This window comes from Lygodium microphyllum, chromosome 12 (assembly GCF_053477565.2).
Source record: "Lygodium microphyllum isolate KBCC chromosome 12, Lygodium_microphyllum_v1.1.10, whole genome shotgun sequence".
NCBI lineage: Eukaryota > Viridiplantae > Streptophyta > Polypodiopsida > Schizaeales > Lygodiaceae > Lygodium > Lygodium microphyllum.
This window is the reverse complement of record NC_141146.1, coordinates 96,253,303-96,269,750: the sequence shown is the minus strand read 5'-3', so window position 1 is coordinate 96,269,750 and position 16,448 is coordinate 96,253,303. Positions and strand designations below refer to the sequence as shown.

Genomic DNA, 16,448 nt, shown 5'->3' with positions numbered 1-16,448 from the left:
ACTTTTGGCTACACACAAGAATGAGCTTCTCATTCTCTTTTCAACTTTATATACAAATCCTAAATCCCTTTTGGGCAGTCATCCTCTTTTTTTGCCACACACAAGAATGAGCTTCTCATTCTCTTTTCAACTTTATATACAAAATCCTAAATCCCTTTTGGGCAGTCATCCTCTTATCCCCGTTTTTATATGGCTGGTTGTAGCCTAGGGCCTTTTTCCCATTGTCCTCCTACCTTCCTAGCTTCCTTCCTATCGCCCATCTACCTTTACAAATTGCACGGCTGAGAGCCCAGTGCTCTTAAAATAAATCATGGTGTGCCTTGCACTCTTTTACAAAGTGTTGACATGCGCTTTTTCTTGTGCACCTTTTTCCTTGATTTAGGACTTTTCTACACTCTTGTGTTTTCAGATTCTTCTTGGTACACCTTTGTCATCCGTTTCACTTTGCCTTGGCCTTGTCTTTTGCTTTAGATTTTCTGGATTTTCCACCTTGTTCGTCTGAGGGTTAACATTACTTCAACTCACCAAGATCCTTGACTTTGAATTCAGCCTGTAACATTGGTTTAATTTCAACAATCCCATGATCATCATCTCCAGTGATGATCAAATCATCGACATAAACTACCAGAAAAACATAACCATGCTCTCTTTTCTTTGTAAACAGGCTCTGATCTGCATGACCTATCTGAAAACCAAGCTACTGTAAATAAGTGCTTATTCCATGCTCTAGGTGCCTGTTTCAGCCCTTACAAGGCCTTTGTCAACTTGCACACATATGTCAGATAGTCAGGGTGTAATAACCCTTAGACTGCTCCATATACACCTCTTCAAGAAAGTCACCATTCAAGAATTCATTTTTTACATCTATCTGTCATAATTTCTAGCCCTTAGAAGCTGCTAATGTAATGACTATTCTCACCATTGCCATCTTGGCAACCAGACTGAAAGTCTCCTCATAATCTAGGCCGTATTGTTGTGCATATCCCTTTGCAACCATCCGGGCTTTATACCTTTCCAACAAACCATCTGACTTGCATTTCACTTTATAAACCCATTTGCAGCCAATGGGTACTTTGCCTTCAAGCAAATGGACCAATTCCCATGTCTCATTTTTAGCCAATATTGTGTATTCCTCATCCATGGCACCACACCAATTCTCATCTGTAACTACCTCACTGAACTTCTAGATTCTCTATAGCCCGACACTTTGGTCATATATGCATAATGCCTGGATGAATACCCACTTTATGTCAGCCTATCAACTGGTTTTCTGACCCTTTTAGACCTACTTAGTTGCGGTGCACTCTGGGCTTGCTTGTCATGAGGTGGCACATACTTGCTTTGCCTCGCACCAGGCATCATAACATATGGTATGCCCAATTCACTATCAAGACTATCATTGCTAGGTAACTCATATCCAGCTGTAAGTGGACAAGTCACATTGTCAAACATCTTTTCTTTGCCTTTATCCAATCTCCCCCTCACTAACATATACGTGTCAGTGGATGCAGTAGCACGATGCGAAGTCGTCATGTCCAAGGACTAACAATAGATGAACCATCTACTCATAGACGTACTAGTTGAAGGATAATTTTCAGCATAAGTAGGGATGGCTAGTCCATCAGAGACCATTGCATTTGGATTTCCATACCATGAGGCCAGCTCATCAAAAACTACATCCTTGCTGATCAGGGTTTCTTGAATGGACGGGATCATAGCATTTGTAAGCCTTTCTCTTTGTGCATAGCCAAGAAAAACACTTTTGATAGCTTTCGGGTCTAACATCTTCCTCTTTTCATCAAGCACATGCACGTAGACAATGTAGCCAAATACTTTTAGGTGATTAATATCGGGCTTGTGTGCCCATACAGTTTCTCATATGGAGTCAAATCATGAACCCCAGCTGTAGGTGCTCGGTTTAGCATACAAACTGCAATAACCATTACTTCAACCCAATAAGCATTTGGCAAATTCTTTTCATTAAGCATTGCCCTGGCAGCTTCCATAAGTACCCAATTTTTTCTATCTACCACACCGTTCTGCTGAGGTATGAAATTGCATGTGAGCTGTCTTTTTATGCCATATTTAGCAAGGTATCTATCAAACTCTCTGGATACATATTCTCCACCTCCATCAAATCTCAAACATGAGATATAATAGCCAAGTTCATTTTCAACATACTTCTTAGAGTCCTTAAAGACATCGAGCACCTCATCCTTGTGCTTCAGAATGTACAACCATGTGCATCCGGTTGAAATCTTCAATGAAGGATACATAAGACATGGCACCACCAAAAGACGCATTATGGACATGATCCCATACATTTGAATGTATCAACTGCAAAGGACGATAACTATTTTTGACGTGTCTCATGAATGGGAATCTCGCTTGTTTCCTAAACTAACAAGTAGAGTTTACATGTCCAAGATAAGTGTACTTGAACTTTGGTAAGCCAAGTACAACCTCTTTTTGTTGCATATTTTTTAGCTTTTGTACATTAACATGACTGATGCGTTTGTGCTAAATTTCTATATCTCGAACTACTCCATTATCATGGGCAAATATGGTCGCCTTCAATTTTGGGATAGATGAATCCAAGGTAAACATTCTGCCATCTCTCTTGCCTTTAGCAATCAATTTATAGCCATTGCCATATTCTTCAATAAAACAACCATCCCTATTGAATCTGACTTGCAGATTCTATTTTGCCATCTGTCCAACCAACAGTAAATTCTTGGTAATAGAAGCTACATGTAGTACATCATGTAGGCTCTTCTTTTTGCCATCGGGCATGAGCAACAGAACCACACCCTTGTATGTTGAATATCATGCTATGTATCATCACCACTATATACAAATGCATGAGACCCTGCTACTAACTCATCAAACCATTCACCATGAGGAGTCATATTATTGTATGATCCTGAATCTATGTACCATTTCTCATCTTTGCCTTGCTTAGGCATATTCATGTTGCATAGCAAATAGTCTATCTCCCTGGTCATCCTGAAGTACCATTGGAAGATGCATAATGTCCATGTTTCTTGCCTTTTGCCTTCATATCAGCTTGCTTTTTATGGCAATCCTTTGCGATATGCCCATATCTTCCACAATAAGGACAGTCTTTATCCCTGTTAGACTGCTCATGCGACTGCCAGGAGCCACCTCTGCCTCTAGGTGATCTCCCCCTCTCTCTAAAGGCTCCAGATCCTTGTTGTCCTTGCATATTTGAGCTATTTGCGAAGCATTTTGTTGCCACTGTCCATGTGTGTTTCGAGTGTCTCCTCGACCCTGTAAAGCTCCACGAGCTCTACCGCCTCTATCTTGCTGACTAGAGTAAAAGACAATGTCTCTACCCTGAGATGTGCTTGAACTTGTATTTAAGCCAAACTTTACTTCTTCATGTAGCAGCAGTGCAAGTAATTCATCCCAATCAAGGGGTTCTGTTCTCACAAAAATGGACATATCAAATGCCTTATACTCCTTGCCTAACCCATTCAATGTTTGCAATCATATCATCCTCTGAAACACGAGATCCAATAGTAGCCAACTGGTCAGCTATGGTCTTTATTTCTGTCATGTATGCTTGAATGCTCCTGCCATTCCCAGATATGTTATTGAATTGTTACTTCATATGTATCTTCCTTACATGCATGTGACATTACCATAATTCTTCATGAGTGCATCCCAAGCATCCTTCGGGGAATGACAACTAGTAATCTGCATAGCCATCGCATAAAAAATGCACAAAAAAAACCAATGCAATACTTTACTAGCTCTTTTCGACCATTGTCGATGAGCTCTCCATTGTTCCTGTGTAGGATTCTCTTTAGGCAATTCGGGTTCAGCTTCAGCCCCTGTACATAAATCCCAATAGCCTCTACCAATCAAAAAGTTCTGCATCCTAAACTTCCATAGTGCAAATTTTTTGTTATGAAGCTTCTCTCCCACAATTTGAGTGATATTGTCAGTGCCTTGAGCATTTGCTATATTTGCAACCAAAGTATTCAATGCTATATGCAATATGTAAGTGCTTGACTCCCTACAATTCAGGAATAGACTTTTTACAGTTCAGGAATAGTTTTCCTGTAGTTCAGGAACAAACTTTATGCAGTTCAAAAACAATCTTTTTGCAATTCAGGAGAACAATTTCTTGCAGTTCAGGACTAGTTTCCTACAGTTCTTCAGGTATAGTTTCCTGACAACCTTCTTGCTGTATAAGTTGTATTCCAACAATGAAAAAAACATGGTCATCTAAGCATAAACCAAGCTCAAATCAGTTCAAAACATTCTATGGTAGTGGAAAAACATCCCAGCAACAACTATGCCCATACAATCATTAACAGATGCATAGAATTGATGCTAACAGTCACTAAACTTTTCCATAGTTTATGATAGGAAAACAACCTACTATAACTAGAAGCATAAACTTTGGAATAATCAGGGTATTCTCAGCTCAAAAATATCCTTAAACCACCATAGACATGTTTAGTACATTAGGGATTCAATATGTGACCAAACAAGCATCAATGTTTGTATTGTATGCAAGTAGCAGTGCCAAATACTATTTTCACAGGTTGTTTACATCTAGTCCATTGCTATAACCAAAAGTATTTTCTGTGCTAAAATAAGAATATTCAAACCTCAAAACAACCCCAAAACATCTCATATAGTTGCCACGCTATGTAAGAGTTGATACATGTCCAACCGGTTAGAATATATTGCATGTATGTCAAGTGAAGATGATAGGTATCCTTCAATATCCCAAAAATCATCTACCACTCAAGTGGTATGATCTAAGCATTTGAGTAGCAAATAAGTGTGAAAGATACTTCAACCCTCTAGGTATATTGTTTCCAAATTCAAGACAATGACCATTTCACTGTTTTCAGCCTGCAGATAAGCTCCAAAATTGAGTATTTAACACTCCAATATCATGCTCAAATGCATGAGAATAAGGGCATATACATTGTTAGGATGAAAGTCACCAGTACCCCGGAGGCCACCTGATATTTATTGCAGTAAATAGCCAGTCTGCACGTGTCCATGCTAAATATCTCAAAATCTGTGAAGAATTTGAAAAAACTTTATCCTGCAAAGTTGTAGATTACATCGAAACAGTCAAGTTTTGGCGGGCCGTTTCTCCAAAATCCATTTCTGTAGCAAGATATGACTTCTACAAAAAAATGGGCTAGAGGCACAATCTCCTTTGATGATGTTTTTTCAAATATGATGTCTTTGATGTCAAATGGCCACTCATAGGTGCTCAATGAAGCCTTATGAAGCTCCCCAACAAGCCACATGAAGCTCTTGTACAAGCATAAAGCATAAACCTTGACGCATACCTTGACAGGAACAATGGCTGCCTTTCTTATTTAGTAGAGACTCTTATCTTCAAGCTCGAGATCCAAACTCCTTCAATGCCATGCTCCAAAGAGCCCATTCATGTTGGCTTTGATACCATGTTCAAGATTCAGAGGGAGAGAGAGATAAAGACATGCAGCTATAATAGAGAGTAGTGAACTCCCATTGTTCTCTTCTTCTCATTATTCCATAATGCTTACTAAAGTCTAATCACACATAACTGAAAACACACTAGGCCATTAAACTGATAGTACCACTAATTGTAGTTGAGTCTCACCGACTCAGTTATTACAACACACATGTAGAGTGATAGCTAAGATGACAGTTGTCTAGATAAGGTTGGGTCATGTTGGTGATACTAATCACGAGCTTGATTCTCAACAGCAGGGTCATATTCGGTCATAGTGTCATACAATGTGTGATGATTGCATTAGTGATAGCTAAGATGACAGTTGTCTAGATAAGGTTGGGTCATGTAGGTGATACTAATCACGAGCTTGATTCTCAACAGCAGGGTCATATTTGGCCATAGTGTCATATAATGTGTGAAGACAAGTGCAAGTAAAAGGGAAAGGACAAAGTACTAGAAAAGACTGATGATTGCATTAGTGTCCCTAGTAAGTCCAACATCAAGATAGACTAAATTATTGTCGTGTAGATTGATTCTCATGATGATTATATACTTGCAGCTTCTTCTCTTGATGTTTTGCAATTGACTAATGCATTGTCCACCTATGCTCAGTGTCGTGACTGATTGATTTAGGGGCTTTATTTCACATTACCCCTCATTAACGGTTCCACTCCTATCACAGTATGATAGGATCTATCCGATTGGGCAATGACTTGGCATTAGATATTGTTGATATTGGAGATGTCCAGCTATAGTTTCCTTTAAGTAGTATATTTACTTTACATGATGGACACTATGTTTTGGCTTTGACTAAAAGTCTACTTTTTGTTGGATAGTTGGATAATGTAGGTTATGTTGTCTCTTTTAGTGATTCCTCATGGAAGATTACTTGTGGGAATCTGATCCTTGCACAAGATGCCAAGTTTGGCACTCTTTATTCCTTACTTGTATTTGGGTCTATCAACCATGATTTGGCAATGGTTGCAGTACCACATGTATCGTTATGGTATTGTTACCTTGGCACATGTCACTAAAGGGAATGAAAAGGCTTATCCGTTTGTAGTATCTTCCACCCCTTGACTATAAGTGTTTTGATTCTTGTGATCATTGTCTTTCTAGTAGGTAGACTCATAGTTCAAATAAGAAGTTTAGCATTACGTCCATGAGTGAGCCTCGAGCTCTTGTTCATTATTTTGATGATTGTGGACCTATGCCCTACAAGTTGTTAGGTGGCGTGAAGTATTTTGCTTCTTTCATTGATGATTACTCACATAAGGTCTAGGCACCCAAGAAGCTTGCTACACCTATTAGCAAGATATAGAAGAGGTTTCAAGCTTGAAGTTTCATATACATGTGGCATAAGCATTAGAAGATGAATGATGCTCACATGATCTAAGGTTCTTGTCAACAAGTTAAGTGATTGTCACTATTGTGGGGCTTGTGCTGCATTATTACCAGTCATGAGAAACAAGGATGCAATGCTATATTCTTTCTTAACCAACTACAAGATACAATCTCTATTTACTTCTTTGTTGATGTACTTGGTAAATTGAACATGTTGAATTACATTTTCCAAGAAGCTCATTCTGATACTAGCATTGAGATTCATATTGGGCCCATTGTGGAGATTCCCAATATCAAATACTAGCATTGAGATTCATATTGGGCTTGGGCCCAAGAAGCTTCTTGGGCCCAATATGAATCTCAAAGATGAATAAGCCAACTTAAGATGGATACCCATTTATTTCTTAGATAGTACCTGGTAGATTCACATTCTTTGTGACACGACTAGCCTAATTTGGGTAGCTATTAGATTGTTTGTATGGTAGTTTATCAATCTTTGCATCCTGACTTGCCTATGTTTTAGTTGTATTGTTTATTTTTTGCTTACATTTTGATTTGTTGTCTTGGAGTGTAATTTGATCGAGTTTTTAAATAAATTATTGGTTTTTAAAACAATAAATGAGGGTCATGAGATTCCTTGGAAAGGAACAAGATTCCTCCCTACTTAATAATTCAAATGGTTGCAATATAGAAGTTATTAAAGAATTTGACTCAAGAAAACCTTTTTAAGGGTTAAGTGAATGTAATAATTACGCTCTTTTGGCAAAGGATACCTTGTGCAAGGGGAAATAACATGGTTAAGGGAGTTCTTACAAGGCATGGAAGCTCTATGAAAATGCATGAACTATGATGCTATATTTAACTAGTACTTTCAATTGTTATTTTAATCTATGTAGTGTCATGTTGTGTATGTAGCAAAAAAAGAAATAGCAACATGAAGGTCTAGTGTAAATTCATGGCAATTGTCAATGGACTTATTCATGAATGCCTATAATATAAATTCATGAACACATATAGTATGAATTCATGGCAATTATCAATGGGCTAACAAATGTTTGAAAAGTGACACAACAATTATAACGATGAGCTCCAAAGCAAATTGTACTCCAAAAAGTAGGTACTTGTCAAAACCTAGCAATGCTACATCATTTCTATACATGAGATGTAAATTCCTTTTCTTAAAAAGTAAGTGCGGCTAACTTTATTGATCAAAATAACCATGCCACCACATGGGGCCTCAAAAAATAAGAGGCTATATTATATAACACATACTAAATTTATACTAAATTTTATGCTACAAGGCTACAAGTTCACACTTTAGGCAAGCTATAACTTTAATATTGGTAAACAATTACCTTGTTATTTACAAAGACTTGCACTATGAAAATATAGAGGTACCAGAGTTGTAAGAGCTACTATTACAAGTCTAGGGTGGGGGGCCAAAAAGGGAATAAATAAATAAAAGACTTGCAAATTAATCAATGACTACATAAAAACTTGACAAGAGGGCATCAATCACTACACACATGAAGAAAAGGTATCGAAGCAAGTTCGAAAGCTCATGCTACGATGTGGTCAGAGATCAAGGAAAAGCCACGTAAACATTTGAAGGACCAAAAGCTTTTAAGGGGGCACCAAAATTGTACACCCACCGAGCACATGAAAAGGTCGTGTCATTTTCATTGTGCCACTAAAGCACACCTATTGATTCATGACTAGTACATGAAGTATTGTAGATGTATGTAGCCCCCATCATTATGCTGGGGAGCTGTTACATAATCGGCCCCCACATCCTATTGTCTAGGAATCCCATTCACTCCATAATCCCCCATACTACACATCAATTCCTAGAGTTTTCATCTCTACATGGGCTTGCAAGCTCAAGGCACAAAACAACAAGCACCTAACATGGGCAAATTTTGAGGATTGGACACCACTCCATTTTCAAAGGGACAAAGGTGAATTTGCACCAAGCCTTTGGAAAGCATAGGAGAATGGACTCAAGGACGATTTTCTCCAAGACACTAGCCTAGTTGGAAAGTGGTGAGGGAATGAATGGGAAGGAATGTAAGAGTAACTTTGTAAACTTGTAAGGTCGTGACTCGTCACATCATGTGTTGGTCAAAAGTAACTCCATCAAAAATACACGAAAGCGTGGGCTTTACTGCTGAGAAGGGGAAAAAACATGCAAAAGTGTGGGCTTTACTACTGGAGTGTTCTCGAGTGAAAAGGGCACTGAGCACTCTACTACCATACATATATTTACACCGTCTTAAAGTAGACGAGATCCATCATCCAAACCATAGGGCATAAGCCTACATACTACATAGGCTAGTATAAGAAATGATACGGTCGACGGCTTTTTCCCTGGCGGGCTTTGACTTGGCACTTTTGGCAGCATTTAATATTCGTTTTTCAAAACGTTGGAGTAGAAGAGCCGCTTCCTTTTGAGAGAGAGAGAGAGAGAGAGAGAGAGGGTTCTCTCGGTTGCGAAAGGCGGTCCAGCGTCCATTTCCTGATTAGCACTTTGCTTCTAGCCTAGTGCTTTTCCCCTTTACAGCTGTGACCCATGTGCCATGCCATCCCTATCCAGGTCAAGTTCGTAAACAGAAAATAGAATGCATTTATATTATATACCATGCCCAGGTCACGCATTAAGTGTTTAACTTCCACCTGCACCTTCAAACGGCTACTTCAATTGCAAAACAGATTCCACGACTAACCCACAGGATTTGAAGTGAGAACCCCCTAGACTGGCACATGAAGTTTTTGACGATTTCCAAATTCCCATGTGGGAAAAGGGGCTTTACTGTTCAAAACCATGAGCTTCTGCTCGGGAGGCACTGGATACCTGGCAAGGTGTAGTTGGGGGACCCGATGCAATAGCAGGTTGGTGGGCTCAGGGCCCGCCCCTGGCGCCTAACCACTACCTAGCCAGGTGTGCGACCCTCCTGAGCAGAGAAGCTCATGATGTCATCGCCATGTAAGAAAACCAGTGAAAATATGGCGAAATGTATCGCTTTCACATTCTAGCGAGCGGATCCATAGACATGCTCCAGGTGCATTGATTATTCACATATAAGACGACAAATTTATATATCTGGGCCACTCATCTGATCAGCAAAACTCATCTTCACAAAATTTTTACATACATCAACCAAAGAATAATAGACAATCTCAAGTTCAACCTATGGACAGGTGAAATGGTCATATAGACGAAGGCATGGCTACTCTCTCTCAGAGAAAGGAGGAACAAAAGCAGGAAGTGACAAAATTAAGGAAGGGGATGAGGCAAGGAATATACAGCAGGGGAATCCAAAACGGGAGGGGAGGTAAGTCCTAAGACGGCCCACGGGCTATGTAGGAGAGCTTATTCGTCAGTACATCACAGTGAAGTATGCAGGTCTACATGAAACTCAAATAATTGAATAAAGTAAAATAGGTAAAATAGGGACAGCAAGCGTGAGATCGAAGAGCCATCTACAGCTTGCGTGTGTATTCGGAAGTGGCTGCGGAGAATAGTAATCAATATGCTCTCATTACGAGTCGATGGGTATATCCTTCTTTACTATATGCCTGTAAACAAGCTGCTTCTTCCGTCTGGAGGTGGTTGCATCGATGGTGAGAACCACCTTCCCAGGTTCAGTAGCCTTGAAGGAATTCCTCAAGGGCTCCTCTGCAGCTGCAACCCTCTTGGACTTTTGAATAATCACTGTATAGCCACCTTCGCTCGCTGGCACAAACTCTTCGCCATAAACTACCTCCCATCCAACCACAGTAATGTCCCAGAGGACTGTACTCCCAGCCTGCACACACAAGCTCTTTCTTTTAACCAGTATGCCGACAGCACACAAGGGGAAAAAACAGCGTTTCAGACAACAAGGCTCATCTATACACTAACTGCTTTTCTTGACATCATGACCTTCACAAGCGTGCATTCAGAAACTGTCATATGATTTTGTGTTAACTCTAAAGTTGATAACAAGAAGAGTAGAAACTTAGAAAGCATACCACTTCAACAGGCAACTCAATTATCTGCTTCTCTCCGGGCTTGACAATGACCTCCTTGATTGGAGCCTCAATGCCTTCAAATTCAGTGTCGTTCGGCCGGCTGAAGCCACCGTAATGCAGAGGAACATTCTCTGGTGAGATGTACCTGCCAAAGGTGATTAGCAATCGGTTTTAGTATGACTCATTCCAGTGGAGAAATCCAAAGTTAAACTCGGAAGCGGCCAGGAAACGGGAAACGCCATGACCTTACCTAAATAGCGTCTCAGTGACCTTTCCTGGTCTGGCCACCACAACCTTGCTCTTGGATCTAGGAGTCACAAGCTTGCCAAATATAGAATAAAGAGCTCCAAAATACCATGGCAGATTGATGAAGATCTGAAGGCCAAAACTATCGCAACTTAATTAGATTATTGATCTCTTTCGGTGCAGAAGATTCTAAGTGCACAACTTTCGAAACGCATAGAAACCTGTCTAGGTGATTTTGTGAGTATACAGAACATACGGAAAAGAAGAACAATAGCTTATCAATGTCGATAAACAAAATAACTTACCTGCCTAGCAACGAGCTCGGGATAATTGTCTTGTAGTACAATAAGGGCTTTCTTGGTGATGTTTCTAAGCTTGAAAAAGCCTGGTGAGTCCTTGAAGTCTGTGATTTGAACCATTGAGTGCACCCCGCTAGCACTAAAATCAAGCTCCTTGATGCCCTTCTCCAGGACTTGAATCCTCCATCTGAGAAACTTTTTGAATTGAGCTTCATCTTCAAAGGTTTTCTGATAGAGCTCCTTATCCTGGAAGACGCCATAATGGTTGTAGCAGACAGGGTGCCCTTCCTTGTCTAAACCATGCATGTAAGCAACCGAATCAAATTCGGTGGCAATCTCCTCCTCCACGAGGCTGTCAGCTTCGAAAGTTTTCCTCCACATCATGGTATCCTTGAGCATGCTCAGGGCATCTCCAACTTTGAAGTCGCGAGCTCGGAGGAATTTAAGGAGGATGACGTCTGTTCTTTCATCCCCTCTGGTATGGAGGAGGGGGACGCCCCAGAGGCTGAGGTCCTCGAGTGAAGGGGAGTCATCGGTGTCGCCTCCTTCGATGGCGATATCTCGTGATGCAGGCTCGGGGGTAGGTTCAGGCGCAGTGGTGTCAGTAGGCACATCCGGGGCCTTCCCTTCTTCAACAGGAGCCACCTCCTGTGCCGGAGGAGGAGGAGGAGGAGGAGCCTCATCACCGGCCTTCAGTTCCTCCTCGTGCGGCTTCTCCTCTACTTCCTCTACCTTCTCTAATTCGACCTCTGTCTTCTTCTCTTCTGTCTCCCCTTCCTTCTCTTCTGTCTCTACAATCACTTCCTTCCTTTCGTCTGTCCTCTCCTCCTGCTCTGTCTCTGCAACTACTTCTTTCTTCTCTTCCACGGCAGCTTCTTTGCCAGCCTCCAGCTCCCGGGTGGCCTCGACCTTGGGAGGAGCAAGGAAGGTGTTAGTCTTGATAGCATCTTCGATCTTGGCTTTGAGATCGATCAAGGCCTTCTTCTCGGACTCCTTCAAGTCCTTGACGAAGTAGCTCTCCTCCTTGAAAGAAGGAACGGCGACAGGTGGAGCCTCCTCTACTTTAGCCTCCTCTCCCTCCGCTTCTTTCTCCACTGCCTCAGCCTTGTCGCCTGCGACTTCCTCTTCTTCTGCTGCGGCCTTTTTCTCTTCAAGCTTCTCTTCTGCGGCTTCTTCGACGACCTTCTCGACGGCAGGGGGAGGCGGCACCGGCCGATCTTCGGCCGGTACGGCAGGCGTGATGATCTTCTGAGAATCTTCTCCCATGGCGAGCGCTCTTATACGACGGCTGTCGAGCGGCGGGGGGGAGTGTGATAAGACCGTGTACTGGCAAATTCTCGAGAGTAGGTCACCAAGATGCACAGGCTATCCTATGGCAGCTGGTGATGATGAAGAACTTGTTGCTTGGAAGGAACAAGCTATGGCCGGCTGCAGCTGATAATCATGATGGTGATGATGGTGAAATGCTTCTTCGACGGTGCTTCTATGTATAGAGGAAGCACTACGCAATATTGAGGGGGGTGAGAGAGGGGGAGGGGGGCGGCGGGCCCAAACTAATTTTCGCCGTCTTTATATAACGTTATTATCACATTACAAATTATTATGACAAATGTAAAAATGAAATCTGTTGTTTCGAAAGTACATGTGAAATAAAATCAATAATGCGGAAGTGACATAAAATCAATACAATCGATCAATAATCAATATAATCTGGCAAATAGGTAGCATGTGCTTCGGAATCGAAGCTATGATTTTTCGCCGTCTTTATATTTTTAAAAATTTACGGAGATATTGAAAATTGAAAACAATGATTTGCGCATAAACAATGACATGGTACTTTGGAAGCGAAGGTGGAGGCGTGATTTTCGCTAGGCCTTCGAGCGCTTTGCTCGCTCTCCCTCTCTCTCTCTAACTGCTATATAAGAGCTCCTTCACATGCACGGCCTCAAAGGACGTACTCACCAAGCCTTGAAGTTGGCAAGGTCATACATAACTCATGGACCCCCCTCTCCCCCCCAAACCCAGCCTACACCTCAATCTCCTTAGCAAAAAGGCTCCCCACTTAAGATAAGATCAGCATATTTCAAAGAATTAATGTAAGCTACCTAATGTGCATGACTCGGAAGGAACGAGTCAGTCATGCACATTTTCTAGAAAATGCTAGATCTGTTTGGAGGAAGGCCAAAGGTGGTTTCACATAAACTAGTGGCCTCAACTCCAAAACCAAGATGAGCACTACATTGTCTAGAGACATTGGTAATTTAGATCAAGAAAGCATAGTTTATGGAATATCACTCGAGTTGTTATCCTTAAGCACATGTGCCTTAACAAAAATAGGGTACTCATCAAGAAAGAACATAAAGTCTCTTTGGAGGATGTAGTGTTTCAGAATTGTAGATGGAAGATCTTGGTGATGATCAAAGTACTTATAAAAAAAGAACACATTTTTAAGATTGTCTTAAAAAACTTATGTAAGTATTAGAGCTAGTGTTTGATGCCTACTCATCTTTTGATGTAAATAGTTCCAATATCATCTAATATTGATTTCACATTTTGAAAATAGAGTTTTCCAATTCCAACAAGATATAGGAATTATTCACATGAGCTTCAATTTCACATACTTTCCTAAATTTCCAAATCCCAATTAGGAGAAAACCAAAGCCCATCATAAAACTAGCTTTATACCCAGTAAACAAGATTGACAATCTATTGGACTTTAAACATCTTCCAAGTCAATACAAAATAGAGGAGTGAGATCAAAATCTACTTAATGATTTGAGAGAGTAGGGAGTGAGATCAAAATCTACTTAATGATTTGAGAGAGTAGTTGAAAGTGGAAATGTGGCTCTTTAATAAACACATGCTCCATTAAAGCTCTTTAAGGTAGGTTTATTTCTTGCAAGACAGATGGCATGATGGAGTTTGTGTGCGAGAAGTGAGCTTTTAGAGTGACATTTTCTAGCAACCTCTAATTTTAGTTCCACGTAGCTCACTTATTTCACTTTTTCTTGTAACCACCTCCCTTTATGACAATCTTCACTCGCATCACTGCTAGCACTACCTCCTCCACCACCACCCCATCTCCTTCTCCTCCTCCTCATCAATGCCACCACCACTAGCACCACCAACACCAATCTATCTATTTCTCTCCCCCAATTCCCTCACTCACCAATTCCTCTCTCTCTCACTCTCATATTGAGGACTCACTACCACCACCACCACCATAATCTCCTTCTTCTCCTCCTCAATATCACCTCGCCACCACTATCACCACCCATCTCTCTCTTTCTCTCCCTCCCAACTCTGTGTGTGTGTGTGTGTGTGTGTGTGTGTGTGTGTGTGTGTGTGTGTGTGTGTGGACTAAGAGCATGAGCAAGTGGAAGCAATGGAGGAGTGAGCTATCGTGGATGGAACAAGAGAGCAAGAGAGGGAGACTCAATATATGGGAACTCCAAGAGTCACAATGTGTGAGCTAGCCTTCCCTTATTCAAATGCCACTTAAAGAATAAATAATGAAGTGACAGTGATGGGTGTTCGTCACCTATAGTGTACAAGTATGGGGATACTATCACTGTAACAATACACGAGCGATGTAGGTAGAGGTACCTTTACCCCCAAGAACCTCCCACTTAGAAGGTGAATGTGCCCCTAGTGAGGAGAGAATAAGAAAAAAGTGACAAAGTAAAAAACATATAAAGTACAACAAGATGAGAAAAGATGTCATCTCGTCCAAATCCCATTAGCTTCCTAAGAAAGGCAAAATGCTCTGCTAAGAAACTTTTAATAAGTAGGTTTGTAGGATTTTGATAAGTTGAAATCTTGGCAAGCTCAATGGACTTATCCTCAACAACCTCTCTGATAAAGTGGTAACACATCTCAATGTGCTTTACCTTCACATGGAAGACTAAATTCTTGGCCAAGTGAGTAGCACTCGTAGAATTTGAATGCAGTGTAGGGACCGCATTAGTAAAACCAAGATCTGGGACCAAACGGCCTAATCAAAGAACCTCATTGCGAGCCTCAATGACTACAATATACTCTGTCTCTGTACGAGATAGGGCCATGTATTTTTGCACCTTGGATATCCAAGAAACAGAATCTTCGACAAAGATGAAGACATAGCTAGAGGTGGACTTTCTAGTGTCTGCATATCCTTCGTAATTAGAGTTAGTGTATCCCACGACTTTTGAATCATGGCTACCATAACATATGCACATATCCACATTGCCCTTAAGGTTCCTCATGGTACCCTTCATGGCATCCCAATGCTGTCTACCAAGTGTAGCTATATAGCATGCCACAACTTCCGCTACAAATGCTATGCTAGGGTAGTGCCTATCATTGCATATATTCAATTGTCCACTATTGATGCATAAGGGATCTTGGCCATCTTGGCCTTCTACTCACCTCAATACCCAATTATTTGATAACACACTTGAACACCTATTATATGCATCATCATTTGTAGGACACTCACTATGTGATATGCAATGCTAGCATACTTGAACACCTCTTATATGCATCATCATTTGTAGGACACACACTATGTGATGTGCAATGATAGCTTACACAGTGTGGAATCTCCCTTTGTAACCTTCCCACTAAGTGTATTTGAACTTGCCACAATTATCATTACACTTTTTTTTAAATTCAATTTTGGGCCCTTTGCACAAAATGCAAAATAGCCTGCACAATAGTGACAATAACACAAACAAATCCCTAAATGAATCCAAATTAAAAAACTAACAACACCATTGCCTACAAGCACACTCGCAAGTGTTAGTCAACTTACAAATGCTTTTCAATATTGTTCCTATTGGAGGGGATGAAGTGGAAGGTGTTGGAAACTCTATCCAACGGATCAAAGCTTGGTTTGATTCTCAATGTTGGATTTAGGATTGTAGGAATGCACATAGCTTGGAGAAGAAGAAACTTGAGAGCTTACAATACAAAGTGTATTGAGAGGTGTTAATGTAGACAACGTTTGCTATGACTAAATGGACATGTATACAAAGGTAAGGAAAAAGACCTCCTATGTGAAAGCTAGAGGAAAA

The 16,448-nt window shown here is 40.8% G+C and overlaps 1 protein-coding gene across 1 annotated transcript; it reads right to left on the bottom strand.

The window, feature by feature from the left end:
* Positions 1 to 9,952: 9,952 nt before the first annotated feature.
* Positions 9,953 to 12,908, bottom strand: LOC148028065 (patellin-6-like). The gene is made up of 4 exons (XM_087689762.1): positions 11,401 to 12,908; positions 11,100 to 11,224; positions 10,850 to 10,994; positions 9,953 to 10,644 (listed from the first exon to the last, which is right to left on the bottom strand). The coding sequence occupies exons 1-4, from the start codon at positions 12,658 to 12,660 to the stop codon at positions 10,378 to 10,380; spliced, it is 1,797 nt and encodes a 598-aa protein (XP_087545888.1). The 5' UTR covers positions 12,661 to 12,908; the 3' UTR covers positions 9,953 to 10,377.
* Between the last annotated feature and the right edge of the window lie 3,540 nt (positions 12,909 to 16,448).

Bases quoted from the DNA above. Each gene is read 5' to 3' on its own strand.
- LOC148028065 (XM_087689762.1), bottom strand. From the start codon at position 12,660: ATGGGAGAAGATTCTCAGAAGATCATCACGCCTGCCGTACCGGCCGAA. The intron at 11,225-11,400 runs GTAAGTTATTTT...TTTGGCCTTCAG, and splicing joins CCGAGCTCGTTGCTAGGCAG to ATCTTCATCAATCTGCCATG. The intron at 10,645-10,849 runs GTATGCTTTCTA...TTGTGTGTGCAG, and splicing joins TTGAGTTGCCTGTTGAAGTG to GCTGGGAGTACAGTCCTCTG.